Source organism: Glycine soja, chromosome 15, assembly GCF_004193775.1.
Source record: "Glycine soja cultivar W05 chromosome 15, ASM419377v2, whole genome shotgun sequence".
Classification (NCBI taxonomy): Eukaryota; Viridiplantae; Streptophyta; class Magnoliopsida; order Fabales; family Fabaceae; genus Glycine; species Glycine soja.
Genome location: NC_041016.1, coordinates 823,271 through 847,065, shown reverse-complemented (window position 1 = coordinate 847,065; position 23,795 = coordinate 823,271). Strand labels below are relative to the sequence as shown.

The 23,795-nt window shown below is 32.2% G+C and overlaps 3 protein-coding genes and 1 pseudogene across 5 annotated transcripts; 3 read left to right on the top strand and 1 right to left on the bottom strand.

Annotated features, from left to right (window-relative positions):
• Positions 1–408: 408 nt before the first annotated feature.
• On the top strand, positions 409–5,134 carry LOC114386942 (boron transporter 4-like). Of its 3 annotated transcripts, none has more exons than XM_028347018.1 (14): positions 409–500; positions 1,126–1,231; positions 1,323–1,405; positions 1,987–2,179; positions 2,257–2,395; positions 2,508–2,673; positions 2,765–2,931; positions 3,018–3,191; positions 3,284–3,379; positions 3,464–3,580; positions 3,671–3,993; positions 4,107–4,386; positions 4,479–4,604; positions 4,841–5,134. In XM_028347018.1, exons 2-14 carry the CDS (start codon positions 1,128–1,130, stop codon positions 4,880–4,882), a joined length of 2,010 nt encoding a protein of 669 aa, XP_028202819.1. In that variant the 5' UTR covers positions 409–500; positions 1,126–1,127; the 3' UTR covers positions 4,883–5,134. The 3 variants fall into 3 exon arrangements, with proteins under 3 accessions (XP_028202819.1, XP_028202818.1, XP_028202820.1); XM_028347017.1 differs by having other exon boundaries at positions 422–551; XM_028347019.1 differs by lacking the exon at positions 409–500 and adding an exon at positions 581–678.
• A 3,283-nt stretch (positions 5,135–8,417) lies between these two features.
• LOC114386510 lies at positions 8,418–11,630 on the bottom strand (annotated as a pseudogene).
• A 4,278-nt stretch (positions 11,631–15,908) lies between these two features.
• Positions 15,909–19,164, top strand: LOC114386689. Its single transcript, XM_028346726.1, has 3 exons — positions 15,909–16,053; positions 17,666–18,178; positions 18,461–19,164. Exons 1-3 carry the CDS (start codon positions 15,978–15,980, stop codon positions 18,994–18,996), a joined length of 1,125 nt encoding a protein of 374 aa, XP_028202527.1. The 5' UTR covers positions 15,909–15,977; the 3' UTR covers positions 18,997–19,164.
• Positions 19,165–19,941: 777 nt separating this feature from the next.
• LOC114386877 (cytochrome c oxidase subunit 5b-2, mitochondrial-like) lies at positions 19,942–23,086 on the top strand. Its single transcript, XM_028346941.1, has 6 exons — positions 19,942–20,125; positions 20,218–20,303; positions 20,459–20,509; positions 21,374–21,440; positions 21,548–21,627; positions 22,668–23,086. The coding sequence occupies exons 1-6, from the start codon at positions 20,011–20,013 to the stop codon at positions 22,725–22,727; spliced, it is 459 nt and encodes a 152-aa protein (XP_028202742.1). The 5' UTR covers positions 19,942–20,010; the 3' UTR covers positions 22,728–23,086.
• The last annotated feature ends 709 nt before the right edge of the window (positions 23,087–23,795 follow it).

Sequence of the window (23,795 nt, the reverse complement as noted above, 5' to 3'; positions counted from 1 at the left end):
GATTTGGTTGTTGGCTAGGATAGAAAACCAGCCCAATAGTATCAAACAACTGTTCACACCAAAGCATGAAGCCTTAATGAAAATATTTATTAATTCCTTCTTTAGTTTATAACTCTTTAAGAGGGAGACATAGTCAAAGTGAACACATCTCTTAACAAAAATTTAAACCTTTGATCCAGGACTCTATTATCCTAGACCAAACACGTAATAGTAGTTCTTAATTAATTCCTTTTATTAATATGATGGCAAAAATGACCTTCACCTTTCCATGGTTTTTAAAATTTTATTTTATTTTATTTTTTCACTCTAATATCATTTCATAATTTCTGACAGTGGGGACCAGTTAGGATTCTCTCTTTGAAGACGTGGACTTTGGCTTCCCATAGTTTGAAATCAATACACTGCATAAGTACTAAGAAAGAAGCACCAAAGCCAAAGCCAATTCAAATACTCATTTTGATTTAGTCCTCTCCTCGTATCCACATCAACATCTCCGCTGCGTACACTATCACCTTTCTTCTTCTTTTCATTATAATCAATTCTGCATTAAGGTTCAAACATACATCATATATATGTGTATTCATTTTTTTTAATCTGCATGATATGATACGATACCCTTTTGTTGTTCAAACGTTTTAGACCTGTTCATTGCATGTACGTACGTGTAAACGTGATGAGGTTTGGCTACTTTTGTGTCACAAGAATTTTGATTTCTTGTTTCATTTTTTTCTTCTTGTTTTCATTATGAATATCGTTTCATGTTTGTGTGTTATTTCTCTTTCGGTTATGTTTTGTTTTTGTTTGTTGAACACACAGAATATTTGAGTAACCAACAACAAACTTGAAATTGAACGTGAGAATGAAGTCATACGTTTCAGTCTTTTTCTCTTCTTTTTTCATTTCTTTTGACTGTTCCATTATTATTTCACGTGCTCTGTTTCCAGTCAAATTGGTTGGTGAAAAGAAACCAAAGCCAAAACCAATAGAAAGAATCAAAGAAACATAATAGCATGTATATATGTTCGTGTTTTCTAGGTTCCTGTTATGTTTTTCACTTTCACATTTTCTATGTTTTGGGATATGAAGAACTTTAATTTATAATGACTCATTAGAGTGTGGGTGCAGATATGGAAAGCTTAAAAACACCTTTGAAGGGTGTTATAAATGATCTTCGAGGAAGAGCTGTGTACTATAAAGATGATTGGACTTCTGGTCTCTATTCAGGAACTGGGTAAGTTCCTTATCAGATTATTGAGCCAACTTTTTAAAAAAAAATAAAAATTAGTATTACTCTCTAATAAAGACTCACTTTTTATTGATAGGATATTGGCCCCAACTACCTATATTTTCTTTGCTTCTGCTCTTCCTGTTATTGCCTTTGGCGAGCAGCTAAGTAGAGACACAGGTTTTTCATCTTCTTCTCTATCCTCATCCTGCCTGTCATACCATATGTATGTATATAAAAAGATGTTTGCCAACGTAACACACTTCTTTTATAGAAGGAGTAACTTGTTAAAGTACTTCTTTTAGAATTTGTTCATCTACATCAACTTGCTTTTGAGAAGAAATATTTTAGTAAGCTGCACGTGAAGTGTACTTTAAAATGAAATTATAATTTGTGAAAATGCTCCTTTTAAAAAAAAATGAGTGACTGTATGTTAATACATCTCATAAAGATTTTTTTGAAGTACACTTACTTTTTGTTTTGGGGTGTTTTAGTAAGGTAAAATCTTACGTATTTCTTAAGAAAGTTGAAATTACAGCTTCCTAAAATACTACAAGTGTGAGTGGATGTTATATATTCAGCACAAAAACTTTTTGCACCTGTCACGCATTCCCTACATATGTGTGAGCATGAGAAGAATTAATTTGAACTTAAAAATGTAAGAATGAAAGATTAGAGATTAGTTCCTCTCTCTCACTTGATACTCTCTTTGTATGTGAAAAATTTGGCAATGGGATAAACAGTATGTTGCTTGTATACAGATGGAAGCTTGAGCACGGTAGAAACACTTGCCTCTACAGCTATTTGTGGAATCATACACTCAATTTTGGGTGGCCAGCCTCTCCTAATAGTGGGAGTTGCTGAACCCACTATCATTATGTACACCTACTTGTACAACTTTGCCAAAAATAGGGATTCCTTGGGACGAGAACTCTTTTTAGCTTGGGCAGGATGGTAAGAAAAACATTCTGTGTAGCCCAAGTTTGTCGTGTTGTGTAACCAATGTCTAATTGATATTGTTAACATCCCAGGGTTTGTGTATGGACTGCTCTCTTGCTGTTTCTTCTAGCAATATTCAATGCTGGCAATATCATCAATAGATTTACAAGGATCGCGGGTGAGATTTTCGGCATGTTGATCACAGTCTTGTTCATTCAAGAGGCTATCAAGGTCAGTTTGTGATATAGTAGTATTAGTTTAGGTATCAACTATCAAATGAAACATGATTTGGCATAACACATGGAAAAGAAAAAGACTTTGATGCAAGCTTTTTTAAGTTCAGGGAATGGTAACTGAGTTTAATGTTCCTGAAGAAGGAGACCCAACAATGGAAAAGTACCAATTTCATTGGCTGTATGCAAATGGATTGCTGGGTATTATATTCACCTTTGGCCTTCTCTATACTTCTTTGAAAAGCAGAAGAGCAAGGTCATGGTTATATGGGACAGGTTTTTCAAGTGCACTTCAAGTGATTTGATTTGAGCCATTATTAGCATGGTTGGAGTAGGGAATCTGACATAGTTTGTTTACATTGAACAGGGTGGTTCAGAAGTTTCATTGCAGACTATGGAGTGCCTTTCATGGTGGTCGTGTGGACAGCTCTATCATTCATAGTACCAAGTAAAGTGCCTTCTGGAGTTCCAAGAAGGCTCACTTCTCCTCTTGCTTGGGAATCTACATCTTTACATCATTGGACAGTAATCAAAGTAATCCATAATATTGCATATAGTCCCACCACTTCTTACTTTAGTAGTTTTGGACATTACTTATATGTATATAACATTTGCTGCAGGATATGGGGGAGGTTTCTCTGGCATATATTTTTGCTGCTTTTATTCCCGCCTTAATGATAGCGGGGCTTTACTTCTTTGACCATAGTGTTGCTTCCCAGATGGCACAGCAGAAGGAATTCAATCTCAGGAAACCTTCTGCATACCACTATGACATATTGTTGCTAGGATTAACGGTACGTCTCTCTCTTATACTGAGTAGTTTAATTGTCATTTACATTAGTGATCCAATTGGAATTGATGATTTGCTTTGGATAAAAAATTTCAGACATTGCTTTGTGGATTAATTGGCTTACCCCCTTCAAATGGAGTTCTGCCTCAATCCCCCATGCACACCAAGAGCCTGGCTGTTCTCAAGAAACAGGTGGATAAATGAGTATTGGTATTTGTTAGTAAGTAACTATCATGATTGAATTAGACATTTGATATGGTGATTTTTCAATGACAGTTGATCCGAAGAAAGATGGTTAAAAGTGCCAAGGAAAGCATAAGGCAGAAAGCTAGCAAGTCTGAAATATATGGGAAGATGCAAGCAGTGTTTATAGAAATGGATAGCTGTCCAGATGTAAGTATAAGCCTTTAATCCTCTTGGCCCTGCCACCAATTAATCCAATTGACACATAGCTAAGTTTCTTTTGGCTATGATTGTTTGCAGAATCATTTAGTGGTCAAAGAGTTAGAGGATTTGAAAGAGGTTGTCCTAAACGGTGAAGACAAAGGGCTCAACAATAAGAGTACCTTTGATCCTGAGAAACACATTGATGCATATTTGCCTGTCAGAGTCAAGGAGCAGAGAGTGAGCAATCTTTTACAATCACTCCTAGTTGGAGCATCAGTGTTTGCTATGCCTGCCATAAAAAAGATACCAACTTCAGTTCTCTGGGGATATTTTGCTTACATGGCCATTGATAGTCTTCCAGGAAATCAATTCTGGGAAAGGATCCTACTTCTTTTTGTAACACCTAGTAGGTGGTACAAGTAAGTGAAAGTTACTATTGTTTCATCATTTTCACAAAAGCATGAAACTTCCGCTGTCAATAGTTTCATTCAATTAATTCTCTTTCTAACACCCAAATATATATTTTTGGCAGGTTGCTAGAAGGGGATCATGCTTCCTTTGTTGAGTCGGTACCTTACAAATACATAGTCTTCTTCACACTCTTCCAATGTGTATATTTCTTGGTTTGTTTTGGAGTGACATGGATTCCCATAGCTGGAATACTGTTCCCCTTGCCTTTCTTTTTGCTGATCACATTGAGGCAGCATATACTCCCCAAGCTGTTCAAGCCTCACCATCTTAGGGAACTTGACGCGGCTGAATATGAAGAAATAGTTGGTGCTCCAGCACTAAGTTTCAATAAATCTTTCAGGGTATGATGCCATGCTTAATTTCATCTTAATTCTCTATTACACTCCAATTAGTCCAATATGGGATATGAAAGAGCTTATTTACTTTTTAACAGGAAGTGGAATCACCCCTAGTTGGATCAAAGGAAATAGGCAATGCGGAAATATTAGATGAGTTAACTACTAATAGAGGGGAGTTGAAGGTCAGAACTGTCAGCTTTGGTGAAGAAAGAAATTGCCAGGTAACAACAATTTAAGAGGAGTGCTATAACACACTTTTTCTAACATACTATTGGTTAAATTTATTGAAAATTATATTATGAGGAAGTACATTGAATAAAAATGTAACACTTACATTAATGTGTGTTCCTAATATCTATTTTTCACTGTTATTGATTTGAATTAGCTTAGCATTTTTTGTTCATTCAATTTCCTCACATAAGTGTATTGTGTTTGTTTGAATGATGAGGATTTACAGGTTTACCCTGATGAAAATGGATCGCCACTCACAGATTTTTAGAAAAGGTGATGAATCCGATGTTATACGGTAAATGTTCCAATCCCAGAAGAAGGGATATGACATTCATACGTCTACTCTAGAAGAAGATGATATCAATATATAGATGAAGATCAAGTTTTAAAATCTAGAAATTTTCAAGCTGCAGCAAGAGTTTTTGCATGTCATGGTTTATGGAATTTATAAGTAAAGTTACCAAATTACTTACTAACGATAACTCTACTTTAGCATTTAAATTTCAGTCTTTTTCCTCTAGTTACTTGTATCCCTCGTGTGTTTCTTCCCGGAACGTTTATCACTCCGAAACATCATAATATCAAAATTAAGGCACAAAAAGGAGCGACACTAATAACCTCATCTATCTTACTATATTGTACATGAAAATTGAAAAGAGAGTGAAATCACTGAAATCCTAAAAGGACATGTCGTGCATCACACGGCGCTTTAAAATTTAGATAACAACAAATGTGATATATAGAATCTTAAAGAATATATGGATTTACAACATAAAGATTTTTTATCTTATCGTTTAATCATAAATTATTATCTGTAATAAATTCATTGATTTTTATAAATATATCACCGAGTTGTACCAAATATAATTGATTAGACAGTATAAAAACTTTTTACATCAATAATACATGTCTATTAATTGAATATTATTATATTATAATTGAAACGTGTCTTAAATGAATGTTTTTAAGCTATAAATCATATATAATAAATATTTTTTTAATGTAATACAATGCTATTTTTAATTATTGATAATATTTTAAAAATATTGAAATTTAAGATATAAATAAAGATAATAAAAATGATAAATTGATATAGATAGAGGTTGCAAAAATTCTCTAAAATCTTTCCAATTTTTTTCCCCTAAAAACAATTCCGTTGAAGAAAAACTTTTAAACTCAATCTCTCGTTAAAGAATGACCGCTAAAAATGTTTTCGTTCAAACAATTATTCTGTGAAAAAATGTAAATTATATCCCCAAAATGATACAATAATAAATGGGGCATACCCCGCAGTTAAAGAAAATCAAAAGTCTTCCTAATACAAGAAGACATATATCAAGATGCTAAAACAAATGCAATAGGTGCGCTTGTCTATACATAAGAAACTTAATTTTACTAATAACCTTTATGACAGAAAATTGATAATCTTCAAAAATCAGCTTGTTCCTAGACAGCCAAATGCAGTAGACTGTAATTGCTATAGCCAAACAACGTAATTTTCTTGAACACCTGATGTGGATCTGCCCCTAATTAAAGAGTCAGTAATGCGTTGTAAAGAAATAAAACGATTGCGAAAAGGAGCCAAATCACGAATGTGAGCCCAAACTTGGAGAGATAAACAATTATTCTAATTTATATATAGAGGGATTATTTATTACCTATTATGATTTATTATCTTCTATCTATTATTTATTATCTGTTATCTATTATTTATTACAAGAAAAATATGTTTTTGTCTATGTGATGTTAATTAAATTAGATTTTGGTCATGCACTTTTAAATGGATGAATTTAGTCTTTTAATTTAAAAAATATGTGAATTTAGTTGTCCTCCAACTTCATAGCAGTAAAAACCATCACTAAATGTTAAGTTTAAGTTTAAACATGAGAAAATATTAAATTCATATATTTTCAAAAGTTGATGACTAAATAAGTGTAATAGAAATTTTAGAAATTAAAGACATATTTTTTCTTATTTATTACCTATTATGAAAGAAGATTTTGCCGCGCGTAGGCAGATGTCGTGTGATATTATCGTATATTATTTTTTTGCCTAAATTCCACAACAACATATAAAATCAACACTAAAACATGAAAGGCAACATATATTAGCATCAACTTTGCATTGACCACTAGTTCGACATTATAATGGAACTTAGCATTGACCACAAAATCACTGCTAACATCAAAGCATGAATAAAAAAAAAGGGTCGACTTTATACATAAGTGTTTAACAAAACTGATAATGTTAGTGTTCACCCAAAGTCACACATATTAGCATCGGTCATGACCAACGCCACTCATCAAACTACTCAAACCACCAAATTCTTCGCACAATTTGAATCTCCTTTCTACTTTCACAACTGTTTTGAAAGTAAAAAAGGTTTGGATCAACAATGTAGCTGAGGTTGAACAAAAAGAAAAAAAAAACAAAATAATTAATATTTGTGATAATTGACTTTTGATGTTTAATAAACTCAATTTAAATCTCTATAAATGTTGGATAAAATATGAAGTGTAAGAACTAGTATTTTAATCTCTCTAAATTAATACTATATTACGACAGAAAATTTATTTTTCAAATAACTTTACCTGATTTAACAAGAGAAAATAGATTTCACAACCTCGGTCACTAGAATGTTGTGTACTGTATTCCACATGAAGTGTGTCACGGTCCACGATGCTAAATAAATTTGGAGCTTCATCAGTGAGTCAAATGGTTGTTCTCTATTAACCTCCTCCTGGTCTGATCACGTCTCTGCAAGTTGATGCTACGGGAGTTTAATTCCCAAGAATCTAATTCCCCTTCTCCTCTGTTTTCACGTCTTGAAATTTAGTAATACGTGTCATCTATTTTATTTTCTTTCTAGAATATAATTAGCACACAAATAACACATTTCTTCAAATATGATATGCACTTTACACGGGCTTAATCGGTGCATAAGTTTAATTAAGAGGCTAATGGGAAATCATGATTACTTTATTTATTTTCTTTAATGGAGGCCCAAGGTCACTAGACAACTAGACTGAGAGATGGTGTCAAACAAAGGATGTGCAATTGCAACCATGAGGAGGATTCTGAATTAGCTGGTTTATTCCCCCCTTTCCTAGGCTAGAAGTACGTTACTAGAGAATCACTTTCGATCCAAACAAAATCAAAACCCTAGGGAATTTGCATATGCATGCCCAAAGTTAGCCCATAAGAAGTAATAACAGTGCAGTGCAATAGCTGATGATTTAGGAAAACCCAGTCATCCAGTTCCCACTACACGGTACACCTATTATTATAAAATAAAATAAAAATAATGGCTCCAGTTTTATTTATTTTGTTTGGAAGTTAGAGAGATATATATTATAGAAGTTATGAATTTAAAAATCACCTATATCATTAATTAGTACGAAATTGTTTCATTTTAGTAAGTAATTTTAAATTTTAAAATTATATTAAACATTCGAGATATACATGTGGTGGTGGTGTCTTTCATTTATTTATAAAAAAGAAACTATATTTTTCAGTCTCCATCGGATCGAACCCAATCAATCAATCCCAGATCCAACTATAATGACTAAGATCCGATTCTATCTTTTATCCATGATTATAAAAAAAAATTCATATCATAACTATATTAATAATATCTAATTATAATTTAACAGAAATATATCTTATCTTTAACGAGATAAAATATGTTTGAAATTTACTATAATTAGAGACAGATTATAGTTTTATGTTTTGGATAGGCAGATCCAAATCTTAGATAAAATCTATATCGAAACAAAAACTAACAAATTTTTCTATGGGTAAAAAGCAACGATCATGAAAATAAAAAAGGACCGAAGAAATTTGAGTACATCCTCTGGGGACAATCTACTCACCATTTGACATTGTCGGCTAAAGAATCTGTTTTTTGTTGGACCGTACACTGAGAATTTATGTTTATTGTTGCGAATTGGTGCAAATTTCCTTTTTCATACACTTATAGCTTTAACGAATTCAAATTCGGTATAGCTAAATGTAAACAAAAAGTCTAGCATCTGAAGTTGCAACTAAGTTCCATTAGTCAATATATAATTTCAGTCCAAATCCGATAGATGCGATCCACAGGCTGCACTAAACTACATATGCCACATGCAACCATGCTAATTGCTTCCTAATACTAGTACATAAAAGCAATTATTCTCAAAACTGCCCCTAAACCAGTGTCATTATCTTGATACCCAATTTACTCATTGTATAAAATTTTAGAATCATTAATGCCGACCGCTAAAGGAGAAACAAAAAGGGAAAATAAAATAAAGAATGACCAGAAATATGTAGACAAGGTGAAGGGCACATTGAAATTAAAAATAAGTTACACTCACATGGGTTTGCCTTGGATAGGATCTGATGCATGGATCCCCTTTTGATTTTTCATTCACAGATTGGATTAACACTTCTGAATCCCCACGAGGGCATCCATTAGACCATGTAGAGTTGGTATACAACATTCACCGATTTCAAATAATTGAGGGGCGTTGTTGTCTTTATGATCCACAGATCTTGGACCCAACCCACCTTCTCCGAAGATCGACACTGACAAACATTATCAAATTCAAAGCCATGTGTATCGGGACGATGTACAACAACCAGGTTAAAATGAAATAAACTGTACAATTAAGTCAGAAAGACAAAAACAACCTGTGTCCCAGAAAATGTTTAATTTATTCGTATAATATGTGGATAACATAATTATACATAAATGGAATTTAGGTTAAATTAAAATTTTAAATTCTTTACCAGATACTATTTTTCATTTGAAACTAATATCCATACACTATTAACGTAAGAGTTTTCTTATTGTCAATCAATTAAAAATTACTTTACATCTAACTTTTAAAATAATTATTAAAAAATCAATAATTTTACTATATATACATTACTAAAAAAGAACTTTAATTTTTTTTATACATTTAAGGACGATTTTTGAACCATCTTAAAAAAGTTATCATCCTGAGACGATTTTTAGATGAATAATCATCTTAAAATAACTTTTTTTTAAATAAAAAATAAAAAAATTAAGAATTCTAAAATAATTTTTCCAAAAATCATCTTAAAATGTCATATAACCAAACTCTAACTCAAAAAATGGGATTTAGTTACATAATGTTCTCAAGCATAAATAGTTATTCATGATTTTCATAACAGTTAATTAAATTATTGAATAAAATAAAAATTCAAATTATTAAGTTTCATTGTTAAAGTATGAAGAATAAAAATTTTCGTAAAAAAGTACTGGTATGAAGAAATTTTCATAAAAAAGGACCAGTATAAAGAATAATCACATAGAAAATTATTAAGAATAAAACTTTATGACAAGTATGAAATTTCTATTAAATACTTTTATTAAATAGCAAGAAAGAACCAGGCTAATACACATGATAATAAGTGCTAGAGGCTGGTTCATCTTAATTGTTTGTGTAAATTTATTGATGATTTTCAACATATTAAGTTTTCTACTACAGCTGATAATTTGATTCCTTCTATCAGAATGAGGTCAGAAATTACTATTTATAAAATATAATTGAAATAAATATAGATAACAACCTCTGGGTATAACTACTCTATAATTCACTCAGAAAAACAAAAGTCAGATGCACAACCAGATCCAAAATAAAATAGATCGTAGATATAGTACCTTAAATAGTTAGCTACTCTATACTTTTGTAGTTCTGCCCCATACTTCAATGCCTACTCATCTCCATGTGTTACTGGAAGGATCCTATAGAAACAAATAATTTCTTTTATTTTAGCATCTTAAATTGTGTCTTTTTAATCTTGCAAAAGACAAGCTGGAAAAAAATCACATGCTGATTTTGATGAAAGATGGGATTGGACTCACATGCTGATTTTGATGGTACGAGGAAGGAGAACTTTCCAAGTAAGGAGAGCATAGGACCGGAACTTGGTCATGAAGAAATCTTATATAACCGATGGCCTCGTGAAGCACTGATGTTGTATCTGTCTGCACATGCAATTTCAACATTCAAAATCTCAATTCAACCACCCATTTTTGAATATTCATTGATCACACAAATTCACAAACTTCCAGTTCTAAGAAATTTGCATCTCATTCACCATGCCAAAGGGAGAAACAAGCTGTTGTAACGCTGCAATTCGTTCCCCGAGCTTTTCCTTCCTTTACTATTCAGAATAATATAAGTCAAACTACATGAAACTATGATGATATAGCACAATAATATATAACATGTATATCACTTACAAAATCATAGCACGTTTATTTATTAGAAAATGACAGGTGTTGTGTGTGACTCTGAGAGTGTTTAATTCAAAGTGAAGGCAGCAAAAAGAAAATGACATGCAAACAATCCATAGTTGATTTTCCACACCTTTGCATGTTCAGGTGAGGTGGGGTTCTCTGCTTTGTTCTTCTTAGTTTGTCTCTAGCTTCCAACACCAACCTTGATCATTGCTTCTTGCCCCGTCCCATTTCTCTTTTTCTACAAACTCTTCAACCAGAAAGAGCCAAAAAGAGAAGAAAAGAAAAGAAAAATATTAACACCACCACCAAGATCATTCTCCAATTGCTGAAAAAGAAAAAAAAAAAGAAGATATATATTCACACTATGACTGACATTAGACTTAGGTAAGGAATTGAAGGCGGTGTTGGTGTGGTTGCAGGAGGAAGTGCTAGCAGAAGAGGGGTCACTAGAAGTGATGACAGATTTTGAGGGGTTACGTTGGTTTCAGGAAGCAAAACGTCACCTTGGTATTGATGGTTGGCAAAACAAAGCAGTTGGGGTGCCTTGTGAATTGAGAAAAAAGGTGAACGGGTGTAAGACTGGTCCACAGCTAGTCCCAATGCACATTCATCGTAATCGTCGTCGTGATCTCCGAATAGTAACTGAGAGAAACTGGTCCCGGTGGGTGTGGTCAGATGGTCCACTTCATATTCCTTCTTGGCCTCCATCAAATGGATAGGAGTTGGAATGTAGTTCCCCAGGCCCTCCGCCACCTCAAGACCCAAAATTTCGCCCATGTCGCTTGTTAACTCTTTACCAAGTTAACTATTTAACAATTACATCAACTTGTCTCAATTAGTAAACTATTTAGATGTATGAGTGTTGAATACACAAACATTTTATTTGTACTTGGATGATACAAACACAACTTATAAGTAAAAAAATAATAAATTTAAATATAAAAATTAAAGAAAGTAAGAGATAATAAGAATAAAAATAAAAGATTAAGAGATAAGAAATTAAAAAAAAAAGTAGAAGATAAAATAGGTAAGAGATTTAAAGATAAAAGTAAAAAATAAAGGTGAGGATAAAAAGATAATTTATCTATTTTTGTCTCCCAAATTTCTTTACAAAAATAAAAATAATAAATCGTATTAAGATTAGAGATGCATGAAATATGCTAAACGAATATCAATTTATTTCTAGCAATGATTTTATTTAAATATCCTTTCTTAATTCTTTAGAAAATAATTATTTTTTAGTACATTTTATCCCCTAAACACTATAGGTAATAACAAAAAGTAATAGAAACAGAATTACATTAAATGGATAATAACAAAGAGTTATATTACAAGAATTTAGTCTCCCAGACTTCTAATAATGGGGTTTAGCATTTCATTGTCATGAAAGACTTTATACTTTAGAAGCTGATGTGAATAAAAGAAAAAAGAAAGAGGAGGGGATAATGGACATAGAATATTTCCCATATTTGAGATACTCAGGTTTATGATGTATTCACTAGAAAACTCTGAGTCTCGATGTATAGTTGTGTCTTTCTCCTTTGCTTCCTATTCCTTTTATAGGCATAAGGTATCTTAATTTTCATGCGACCTCGCGCTTAGTGTAGTCTTTCATGCTAAGCACGCGTTTGGGCTTTTTCACGGGTCTTCTTCGCGTTAAGGGTCAGCTGGCCGCTAAGCGAGGAGATGCACTGAGCCTATCTTATGCGCTAAACGAGTTGTCTCAATCTTCAACTTTTCTTCAAGGTTTTTTCTTCCAGTTTTTGCATCAATTTTCCTCCAAAACACTTGAAATCTTATTCTTTTAACTTCTGCTGATAAAAAATTACAAAGATATTAATTTCTTCATTGTTTCATTAAAAATAACAATAAAGTGAAGAAATTGTAATCATTCTTATCTATCAAATTAACTCAAATTTCGCAGTTGTCACCGCTCCTTCTACCTGGCCTTCGCCCCCGATGAGGAGAATGTCGGTCATGATGGCGTCGAGAAGCTCACCAAGTCCGAGATCTTCTCGTGGATAAATGTGGGTGTGGTGCTTGACGAAGTGGCAGAGCTCGTAATCATGGAGAAGACAAAGCTCAACGAGTGTCTTTTCCATCTTGTGGACGGTGTGGGTGCAATAGAGGAGCTTCAGTGGGGAATACACTGCATTGGCAAATGGGACCAATGAAAGGAGTGCGATGGTTTTCCCTGTGTCAATGGGCATTTCTAGGAGGCAGTGGCCCTTGGAGTCGAGGAGAAGGTGGAAAAAGGGTATTAGGAAGAGGAGAACAAAAAGACAACGAGTGAGAGAAAGAATTACACGTTCAGATTTAAAATTATCCAAATTCAAAAATGGTTTCTCAAAAACGTCTTCATTTTACACTATTCAAAGACGGTTTAGCAAAAATCATCTTTAAAATATTGACAGTATCTATAAAATTGTCACCGCCCCTCAAACAATGATGGTTTTTCGACAATCAATTGTCACCGCCCCTCAAACAATGATGGTTTTTCGACAACCAACTTTAAATACGCATAATTAAAAATACTTTTTCAATGATAAAATTTATAGTGAATCCTTACACTGTTTATACATTTTATTAATTCCCTTCAATCTCTACGTAAAGAAACATTTACAAATGAATTCTTATCGTTTGTCAAAGTGATAACAACATTAGATTTATCCTCGTACTTAATACTATTTTCATTTTAGCTAAAGTTCCCAGGAAAAGAAAGCCAAACTTCATCACTTTAAAGTCTACCCAAAAAGAACTCTACATTTTTACCTTTACATTTGACATGAAGACACTTTGGTATTAAAAAAATACAACACCATTATAATTTTAATAAATAATAAAAGCTAATTCATAAACAATATTTTATAAAGAGACTAAAGTATAAACTTTTCATATACAATTAAAAATAAAAATAGCATTGGATATAAGAGTTCAATTTATTGTTTAACCATAAATTTAAATAAAATTGAATTATATTTATTTAAGTCTTGTTTCAATATTTTTTTAAAAAGTATTAATAGGAGATGAAAATAAATAAATAAAAACTAAACGAATTGAATTCTTCTTATAAGTTAAAATCATTTTACATATTTCAGCTTTATGATAAGTTAAATAAAAGAATTTCTTTAGTTATTCATCATAATTCATTTTGTTAAAAAAATAATTTCTACCAAAATACTTGAGTAATTAAGCATATAAGTAAATTTTAAGTCATGAGAAAAAATCAATTCGTGTTTGAGATGAAAATAAATAAATAAAAACTAAACGAATTGAATTCTTCTTATAAGTTAAAATCATTTTACATATTTCAGCTTTATGATAAGTTAAGTAAAAGAATTTCTTTAGTTATTCATCATAATTCATTTTGTTAAAAAAGTAATTTCTACCAAAATACTTGAGTAATTAAGCATATAAGTAAATTTTAAGTCATGAGAAAAAATCAATTCGTGTTATCTTTTTTATTCTTTTTTCCTATAATATTCGTGAAAAGTTTATTAACAAAGAATATTAGTATGATACTTTTAGAGTAGCTAATCATTTCTCGTCACCGACAATATATTCTGGATTAAAGGAACGAACATGTGAGTTTTAATGGCTATGTCTCACCTTCTGTGTAAAACTAAATGAATAGATATTACTAGTATTGTACTTTTTAATTTGTTTTAACAATTCCTTGCAAGCGTAAAACCATGCCGTGGTAATGACGTACACTTGTCAATATTTATACTCAGCTCGATAATATTCCTTTGTTTCGACTGTGGAAATGTTCCTGGCTCAGTTAATTATTGCTTCGGCAAAGTTCAAATTATATATGAACTCATGAAATTTTTAATTTTGATTTTTTTATTAGCTTTAAAGTTTAATATAGCATTTGAAATTTAAAACACAGATATCACTTACTTCTTAACTTAAACTAATTAAAGATGAGAAGTAAGGTAACATTGACGGGATAATAGACTTACACTCACAAAATAGTAGTGTTAATGGTAACAAGAATGATAATTATGAATATAATACAATATTATATAATAACAATAATTAATAAATATCATGATAATAGTAATTAATATGATGATAATTATTAGGGTGATAGTAATAATAATTATAATAAAGACGACAAATAATAAATTATGGTAAAAATATAATAATGAAATGTGATAAAGATAAAAATAATGTCGGTTCATTGATTAATAGCAATGATAAGTGTAATAACAATGACAAAAATTAAATTGTAGTGATTTTAGTGGGTATAATGATAGTTATGTCCATTTTAAAGAAAATTTAAAATAATTGTATATAACTAGAAGTAAAAAATTAGAATTACTTTTATTTTTAAAAGTTATATTTTTTTTTCAATTTACTTAAAAACAAATTCAGTTATATTTTAGCTAGACACATTTTGATAAAAAAAAGGTTATTTAAAAAATAAATATTAAAAATTAGTCTAAAAAACATATATAACTTTTATCATTATTATAGTTATTATAATTATTATCATTGTGTGATTGTGATTGTTAATATTGTTGTGATGGCAACTGTTATAGTTGTTGTCTTTGTTGTAATTGTTATATTTATTATTGTTGCTTTTGTTACTGTGGTTATTGTGACTGTTTTTTTTTTATTATTATTTATAAAACATAGTAGTACATATCTTCTTTGTTTTTCGAAGAACATTATCTTCTTCTATGCGTTAGACTAGTTTTTTATTTTTTCTTCATCATGCAAAGTAGATATATAAGTCTGTTAAAAATAGCCGTCTAGAGAAACAGAAAGACAAAATTTGGTGTCAATCTCGTTAATAATGAAGAAACATTAAATGAGCTTTTCGATAAAAATACAAATGAGCTAATTTTAGACTCTTGACACGTGTGGGAATATGGACATGTCTTGAAGACAAAAGCTATCTGTTATCGGAAAAATGAAATCTTAAAAATTTCGGTTCTGCAATATGATAGTTCCAGTGGCATGAATGTAGTTTTATGCCAAAATCAGTGGCCTTTTCATGTAATGATTCAAATAAAACCGAGTGCTGGCTCGCTCTTGGATCTCAACCCCAACCAGCCTCTTTCTCTCTGTTTTCTGGTAATTCATCAATTGATTCAAAATGCAGAGTCTCAAACTGCAACTAGTGCTATTCCTCTCAATCTCAACTTCTCACGCTGTTTTCTCCTTCACAGATGGTTGGTTCTAATTATTTCCACTTATTATATATGCAAACGTGTTTTCCTTTGAATCACTTTTCTTTATCCTTTCTTACTTACATCAGCATTAATTAGAAGCTAGAACCAACTATCCTTGATCATGTCAACTACTAGTGTATTTTGATAAGATCCAACACTCAATGCAAGTTTTTATGCATAATTCCTATGTTATTATTATTATTATTATTATTTTCCTCACATATAGTACTACAAATGTTTTGCCTAAAAAAAAACTTGCTTAGGTTTTTGAAATGTTAGAAATTTTTGCCTTGCTTAGACTGAATCCGCAACATCTCTTTGGACAGATCTTAAGGCACTCTGTTATTATATTACAATAATATTAATATTAACATGCCTATAAAAAAATAAAAACATGCAGAATTCATAGTGTGTGGATATATAAACGTTTGAAAATTGATTTTCTAAAATTATGATTAAAATTGTTTTTTTGAGTGAATGGTGTATATTTGGATACTTTTATTTTGAAAGTAATGCTGGTATAAACCTAGTGTAAAATTTTCAACTTCACATAAAACTCATTTTTTTTATCATTTCTTATTAAATCATAATTTTGAAGTATAATCAATTTTAGCCAACAATAATTAATTTAAACATCTATATTTTTATAAAATTAAATTTTCCTGTAGGTAAAACTAATTTTCGAGATTTTCACCGTAAAATCAAACGCACTCGTAACCTTCAAATGTATGCTCTTTTCAATTATGGGGGACAGAGGCCTTATGGTCATTGTGCTGGAATGGAACTAAAACAATTGCCCTAGCTAGTTAATCAAGTCTTAGTTCCATCATACTTTCCAATAATCCTAGATATGCTTTTCCGTTTTCAATCCCTTTTGAAAGATCTAATTTGGTCCTCGCTCAGTAATAAATTGTTGCCCTTTCGTTGATGAATTCTCATATTTTATACTGTCGCTTGAATATTTAGAAATTAGAAAAGAAAATGTATAAATATTTAGTTTATGTCACACTTATCACTTGCCAAACCAACAATTCTATGGGTCCTATGAATTAATATAGGAATTTCTAATATCTCCTATCAATTAAATATTTTAATTACTTGAAAAATATATATTAAATAACTTTTATTTTTAATATGATAGAAAATTTCCACAATGAGTTTTTTTTTCTTTGTATCATTAACTTATGTCTTAAAATAGTGGTATACACGTGTAAAATCTTATTATGAAAAAGAAAATGTTTCTCACTTACATAACAAATCTTTTTTTTTGGCATTAAAATTTTGTATAAGGAAAAATTCTAGCACAAGATTCACAATTGCGTTACTATTTTTATGTTTCTTTCTACGCATAATCTTAGAATTGAAGTAATTGTAAAGATAATTGAAAAAAAAAATATCATTGATATCCATTAAAAAATATATACCGACAACGGGTGGGGATCTACAAGAGAGCCAGTAAATCTCTTCACATGGCTTACACATATTTTCATGTGCTCAGAGCCTGCATTAGCATGTTTCTTGTCACATGGAACATGACGAAAAGGTTTCTCTTAAAAAAGGAAACCACTTGATTTATTTTTCTAGTGACATAGCAAGTGTTTGTGAATTTCAGGGTTGTTGCCAAATGGGAACTTCGAGCAGGGCCCAAAGCCATCACAATTGAAAGGGTCCGTAGTGACTGGCCACGATGCCATTCCGAATTGGACGATTTCGGGGTTCGTTGAATACATAAAATCAGGACAAAAACAGGGTGACATGTTACTAGTTGTGCCTGAGGGTGACTATGCAGTTAGACTTGGCAATGAAGCTTCCATTAAGCAGAAGCTGAAGCTGATTAAGGGGTCCTTCTACTCCATCACCTTCAGTGCCGCTCGAACCTGTGCACAAGAGGAGAAGCTCAACGTGTCAGTGGTTCCAACCACTGAGAAGAGGGACTGGGGCATCATCCCCATTCAGACTATGTATGGTAGCAATGGCTGGGAGTCTTTCACTTGTGGCTTCCGAGCAGATTTCCCAGAAGCTCAAATTGTCATCCATAACCCTGGCAAAGAAGAGGATCCAGCTTGTGGTCCCCTCATTGATTCCGTTGCCCTCAAGGTTTTGTACCCACCCAAAAGAACAAGAGGTCAATACTCCTAACTTTTTAGCATGCATAGTCCTAATCGGCATGGGTTTAATGTCTAGAGTAAGAGTATAAAACAGTTTTATATTATTATCGAATTATAAATTATTATTTGAATTATATTAAGATAATTACTTAATGAATTTATGATAAATAATATGTTTGATTAAATGATTAAGTAAATTTTTTTTCACAGAAAGCATAACTTTTTCTCTCTTTAACCAATTGTGTGTACATTTGCATTACACAACAAAATTTTAAAACTGGGTTTTTAATGTGGTGCAGCCAATTTGTTGAAAAATGGCAATTTCGAAGAAGGTCCATATATATTTCCCAACTCGTCTTGGGGGGCTTTGATCCCACCGCATATAGAGGATTCTCACGGTCCTTTGCCAGGATGGATTGTTGAGTCTCTTAAGGCGGTGAAATACATTGATTCTGATCACTTTGCTGTGCCTGAGGGAAAAAGAGCTATTGAACTTGTTGCAGGGAAAGAAAGTGCCCTTGCACAGGTAGTGATTACTACAATTGGCAAGACTTATGACCTCACTTTCGCCGTGGGTGATGCCAACAATGCATGTGAAAGTTCCATGATGGTAGAAGCATTTGCTGGCACGAACACCGTCCAAGTTCCATATCAATCTAAGGGTAAAGGAGGGTTTGTCAGAGGCAAGCTTCGGTTCAAGGCCGTCTCAACACGTACTCGCCTTAGGTTCCTAAGCACATTTTACACCATGAAGAGTGATAACTCTGGTTCGCTTTGTGGACCCGTCATAGATGATGTAAAATTGCTTGGTGTTCGTTATCCTACACTTGCTTGATGATGAGATTCCACACCTAATACAATCAAAACACATGTGCTTGATTCGTGTAGTTGAGCATGTATACTACAGTATTTGAGTATTGTTGAGCGACTTTTCCAAGTTTCATATTTATGTATCTATTTTTCCATCAAATCAAATGGCAGTGATGATTGGGAGTTCCTTCAATTATTATGATATTAGCACCTAGGTTAAGATTAAAAGTTAACAACAGAATACTCAAAACGAAGATTAACCGTTGGATGAATATAATATTTACATCATGGACCTACAAAATTATGAGAATGTAATGTTTTTTTTTATAGACTAAAAACTCTAAAAAGATACTTGCGAATTTTTTAAAAGAAAAATGAAGACAATACTCCTTTTTAAGAAGCAACCATCCTATCGTGTGATTGATCTACAATTCATAAAACTTTGCTCGTAACCATGAAATCAAAAACAAGTTAAAGGAAAGACCTAAGCTTAACCTAGAGGACTCTTCAAAAAAAACCTAGAGGAGGAAAGTATGAATTTGTCCAAACTTAAATAAGTGAATTAGTTTGATAAAAGAAATTAAAAACAGTTGGTGACGGCCACAATAACTAATATGATTTGATTAATGATTATTAGAACATCATTTAAATTTTTTACACAAAAAAATTAGTTGAAATTAAAGTTGATAGAATAAATTCTTAACTTGAATAACATTAAATTTTGGATTGAAAAAAATATTTTCTTTTTAATATTTAGATAAATAATTCACTTAAGTAATACATTTTAAAGTGATGAAAAAATTTGTTGAGTAAAATTGCTTAATTTTAAACACCCGAGTTGGAGATCTTATTAGTGATTTGATTGAGGGGCACGTGCAATGGGATGGCACACGTGGCAAGGGTATTGGGTTTGGCCTTGGCCCCTGGAGGTTTCAAAGGCAAGGAGCATACATACATACATATATATACAGATACTCGGTGAGTAGAAGAAAAGGAGAATCTAAATTCTAAGGAAACTCCTCAGATCGAAATCGAAACCATGTGGCGGAGACTCTTCTCTTCTTCAAACCTCAAATCCCTACACACAGCACTCTCTCCTTCTCGTCCCCGACTCGCCGCCCCTCTCCTCACCCGCCACGTGACCGCTCATTCAGGTTTTCCTTCTCTCCATTTCCCCTGATTGGTTGTTATTGAATTGCACGATTCTTAAATTCAATTCAAATTTCGTTGTTGTTATCCCAATCAGGTGCTTCTTCCGTCAAAAGGAGGGTTGAAGATGTCGTGCCAATTGCTACCGGCCACGAGCGTGAGGAGATTCAGGCTGATCTTGAGGTTTCTTTTTTTTCTGCCTTTTCAATTAAATAATTATAATAATAATATCAATCCTATCCATTTTTGTATCATATAAACAAACCTAGATTAATTGTGCATATATATCCTGATTTTTTCAATGTTAGTCTGTTGATAATTTTTTTCTTTTTGTTCAGGGAAGGGATATTCTTGAAATAAACCATCCCGTCGGCCCTTTTGGCACAAAGGTTAGAGTTATCACTTTTTATATAATACATATATGCCAGTGTAATGTTTGCATCGAGTTGTTAAAAATTACTCATGTCATGGCTGTGCACATTCTAATTACTCAAGACTTAAGAGCGTACAAGTCTTTCGTTGTTTTAGACCACAATTATATTTTAAGTCTTAACATTATTGTTTAAAACAAAGTATAATTTGAATGTAACACTTTAGGAAACAGGCACCAACACAATGTATAAAATTGGCATAATCTCTACACCTAAAGTCATTCACGTACTTTTTTTTTATTACATATTTAAATTGTAAAAATATGCAGAAGGATAAAGTGACAAAAATGTCTGTCGGGTTGGGACCATTACTAATTACTATAATTAATGCTCCAATGCCTAGTGAGTTTAATGTAGAAGCAATCCTCTGGAGCTATTGCTCAGACTGGATTTGTGAAGGGGAATATATATATATATATTGGTGTCTTGCTAGCATATCTATTCTTTAGAAGCAATTAACAATCAACATAAAGATTCCATAAAATAAACTTATAAAGCATGAGGGTGTTTGTATAAGTATTATGGCTTTCCACGAGTGATAGAGGTAAATTGTTAGTGTATTGGACAAACTTCTATCCTTAAACAAAACACACACTTAAACTATGAGTAGAATTGTTGCTATGCAACTTGGATTTGAAGTGGGGAAATCCTCTTCATTCTCTCATATCAAGGGATCTGATGCCCTAGGCCTTCCTTTCTTTATTTCATTCTTCCTTTTTTCCCTTTTTTAAAATAATTTTCTTTAGTCACAATGCTGTAATATATAACCATTTTGAAGTATGCTTGATATACGTTTGCCTTGTTTTTTGTTTTGGTTGATAGGAAGCACCTGCCGTTGTTAAATCTTACTTTGACAGAAGGATAGTTGGATGCCCAGGAGATGAAGGCGGTAAGTGTTCCTTGTCTTTACGAATCTGTGTGCAAGCCTTTTCTTAATCTGATGAAAAACACCAGAAGTTGATTATATTGTGTGGTTAAAACCCCCTTTTTCTGCAGAAGATGAGCATGATGTTGTCTGGTTTTGGCTGGAGAAAGGCAAGCCTAAAGAATGTCCAGTGTGCTCACAGTATTTTAAGGTAAGTTGAGAATCACATTTAGAATTCTATTGGTATCTTGCCTCTTACCATGATAGATTTGGAGTTAAATGTCAACATATGTGATTATTTAGATTGAAAATTATTGTCTTGTTTGCTTGCACTTGCACTTTATTTATTGGGTATCAAGTATCAAGTATCAACTATCAAGGGCCAGTGCTTGTTATGGAGTGCACAGGTTGATGTTGCTCCTATAAGATCTGTGCCATGACAGGCTTTGGGTTCCTTTCCAATATTATGAATTCTGTGAACACCCTGAAGTATATCCAACAATTAGTTGTTTGGTTTTTGCAGTTATAGCATGTTGCTGTCTTATGTGTATAATATGTGATTGCTATTTTTTAGTAAAAAATGACATCCTAAATTAATGTGGAACTGACACATCAAAGTTCGTTAGATTTTTTAAAACGTTTGACTTTGATTAACATTTGAAGCCATTGGGTATAGGTGTCAATCTGGTTTTCAACCCCATAAAAATAAGTGATAAATCAGTAAAATAAACCGTTTGGCTCCAGAAGCAATAAAGTAGCGTGGACTTAATTTGAGTTAAAATTAAATTTTTGTTTATGTTGGATGGAAATTTTTACAGAAATTGATTTGTTATCTTTTTTTTTTTGCGAGTGTCACCACTCCAACGCTTTAATGTAATATCTGAGCTTCTTTTTTTTTTTGGATAGGCATGTAATATCTGAGCTGGTTATGTTTGATTTAGAGAAACCATATAGTGCATGCCCACATCATAAGAGCATGCATAAAAGGTGTTCTACCGAACCATAATTCCTCTACAGGGTGAATATATAGCCACTCCTTGTTGATATGGTTTTGAAGTTAGTGCAGTGCATCTTTACAGCTTTTGCGTATATGAACTACAACTTGAAAATTCGAAGAATGAGCACAGTGGGAATAGACCTAAATTGAACTCTTGTCGCCAACTTTAGAATTTTAGTTGATAAAATTAAATGACTGCTTTTAACGGGTGTTTTACTGCTCATTGGAACTAATTATTTGGTTTTTCTTTACAGCTCGAAGTGGTCGGACCTGGTGGTGATCCTTATGGACATGGAGATCATGATCACCATTGATTGCATCCCGTAATTTTCCTTCAGAAATAAAATTTGCAAAGAGAAGAGAGACATTTCCACCTTTCAAAATTATGAGGCATTGTTTTGTTCGGATTTGATTGGTCTATACCTTGCGGTTTTGCGACTATAGATATAGAAGATTTCTGTGATTATTTTTTAGACACACTTTGGTCACATTCGATTCAGTTATCAAATCCTTTTAGGATTTTTGTTTTTGGCTTTGCCAAATAAATAATTGATAGCAACACTATTTTTTTAACGATTCTTGAATATGTAGATCGTACAACTATGTGAAGCACCTAAACCACGAAAGGGATTAAGGATTACAAACTCGATCGAATTGAAATATTTACATTGCAGATGGAAACAGCTCAATTTTTTTTTGTTCAATTATACATAACATAACCCTTTGTCCTTGCATGTTTTTTTAATTGAAAATTTAACTTTTTAGTTATCTTTTCATAGGAATAATGCGCTGTTAACTGTCGTTTTTTTTTTTTGTGTTAATCACGAAAACCCTTTCTGAAGAAAAATGAAACAGAGAATTAAAATAGTTTTTAAAGTTATGGAAATCATCATATTCAATCTGAATGATACAGAGAGAGAGAGAGAGAGAGAGAGAGAGAGAGAGAGAGAGAGAGAAGGGGTCATGGATCGTGGTAGGGGGGAGTGGAGGGTAGGAAAAGAAAAGAAAATGGCTTCCGGAGAGAAGAAAATAGATTAGAAATTGATGAGTGCAGATGGTGGAGGCAAATATAGTTTGAGATAAAATTGGACAATTGATGTTGAATTTGTTTTATGAATTAAATGAGTTAAACTTGCATTAAAAATTGAGTTTATTAAATAAACAAGTTTTGAACTTAAAGTCATGTATAATTTGCCTCCATTGGTTCATAAATTAGCTTCTTTTTATTTTTTCGTTACTAGAGGGAGGATGGTAAAGGTCGGGGAAGAAAGAAATAGTATTTTAAGAATGTAAAATAATAAAAGGTTTAACTCATTCATTTCTTATAATTTCTAAACTTATCTTTTTTTTTCTATAGTTAATAACTAAATTTTTTTAATCTC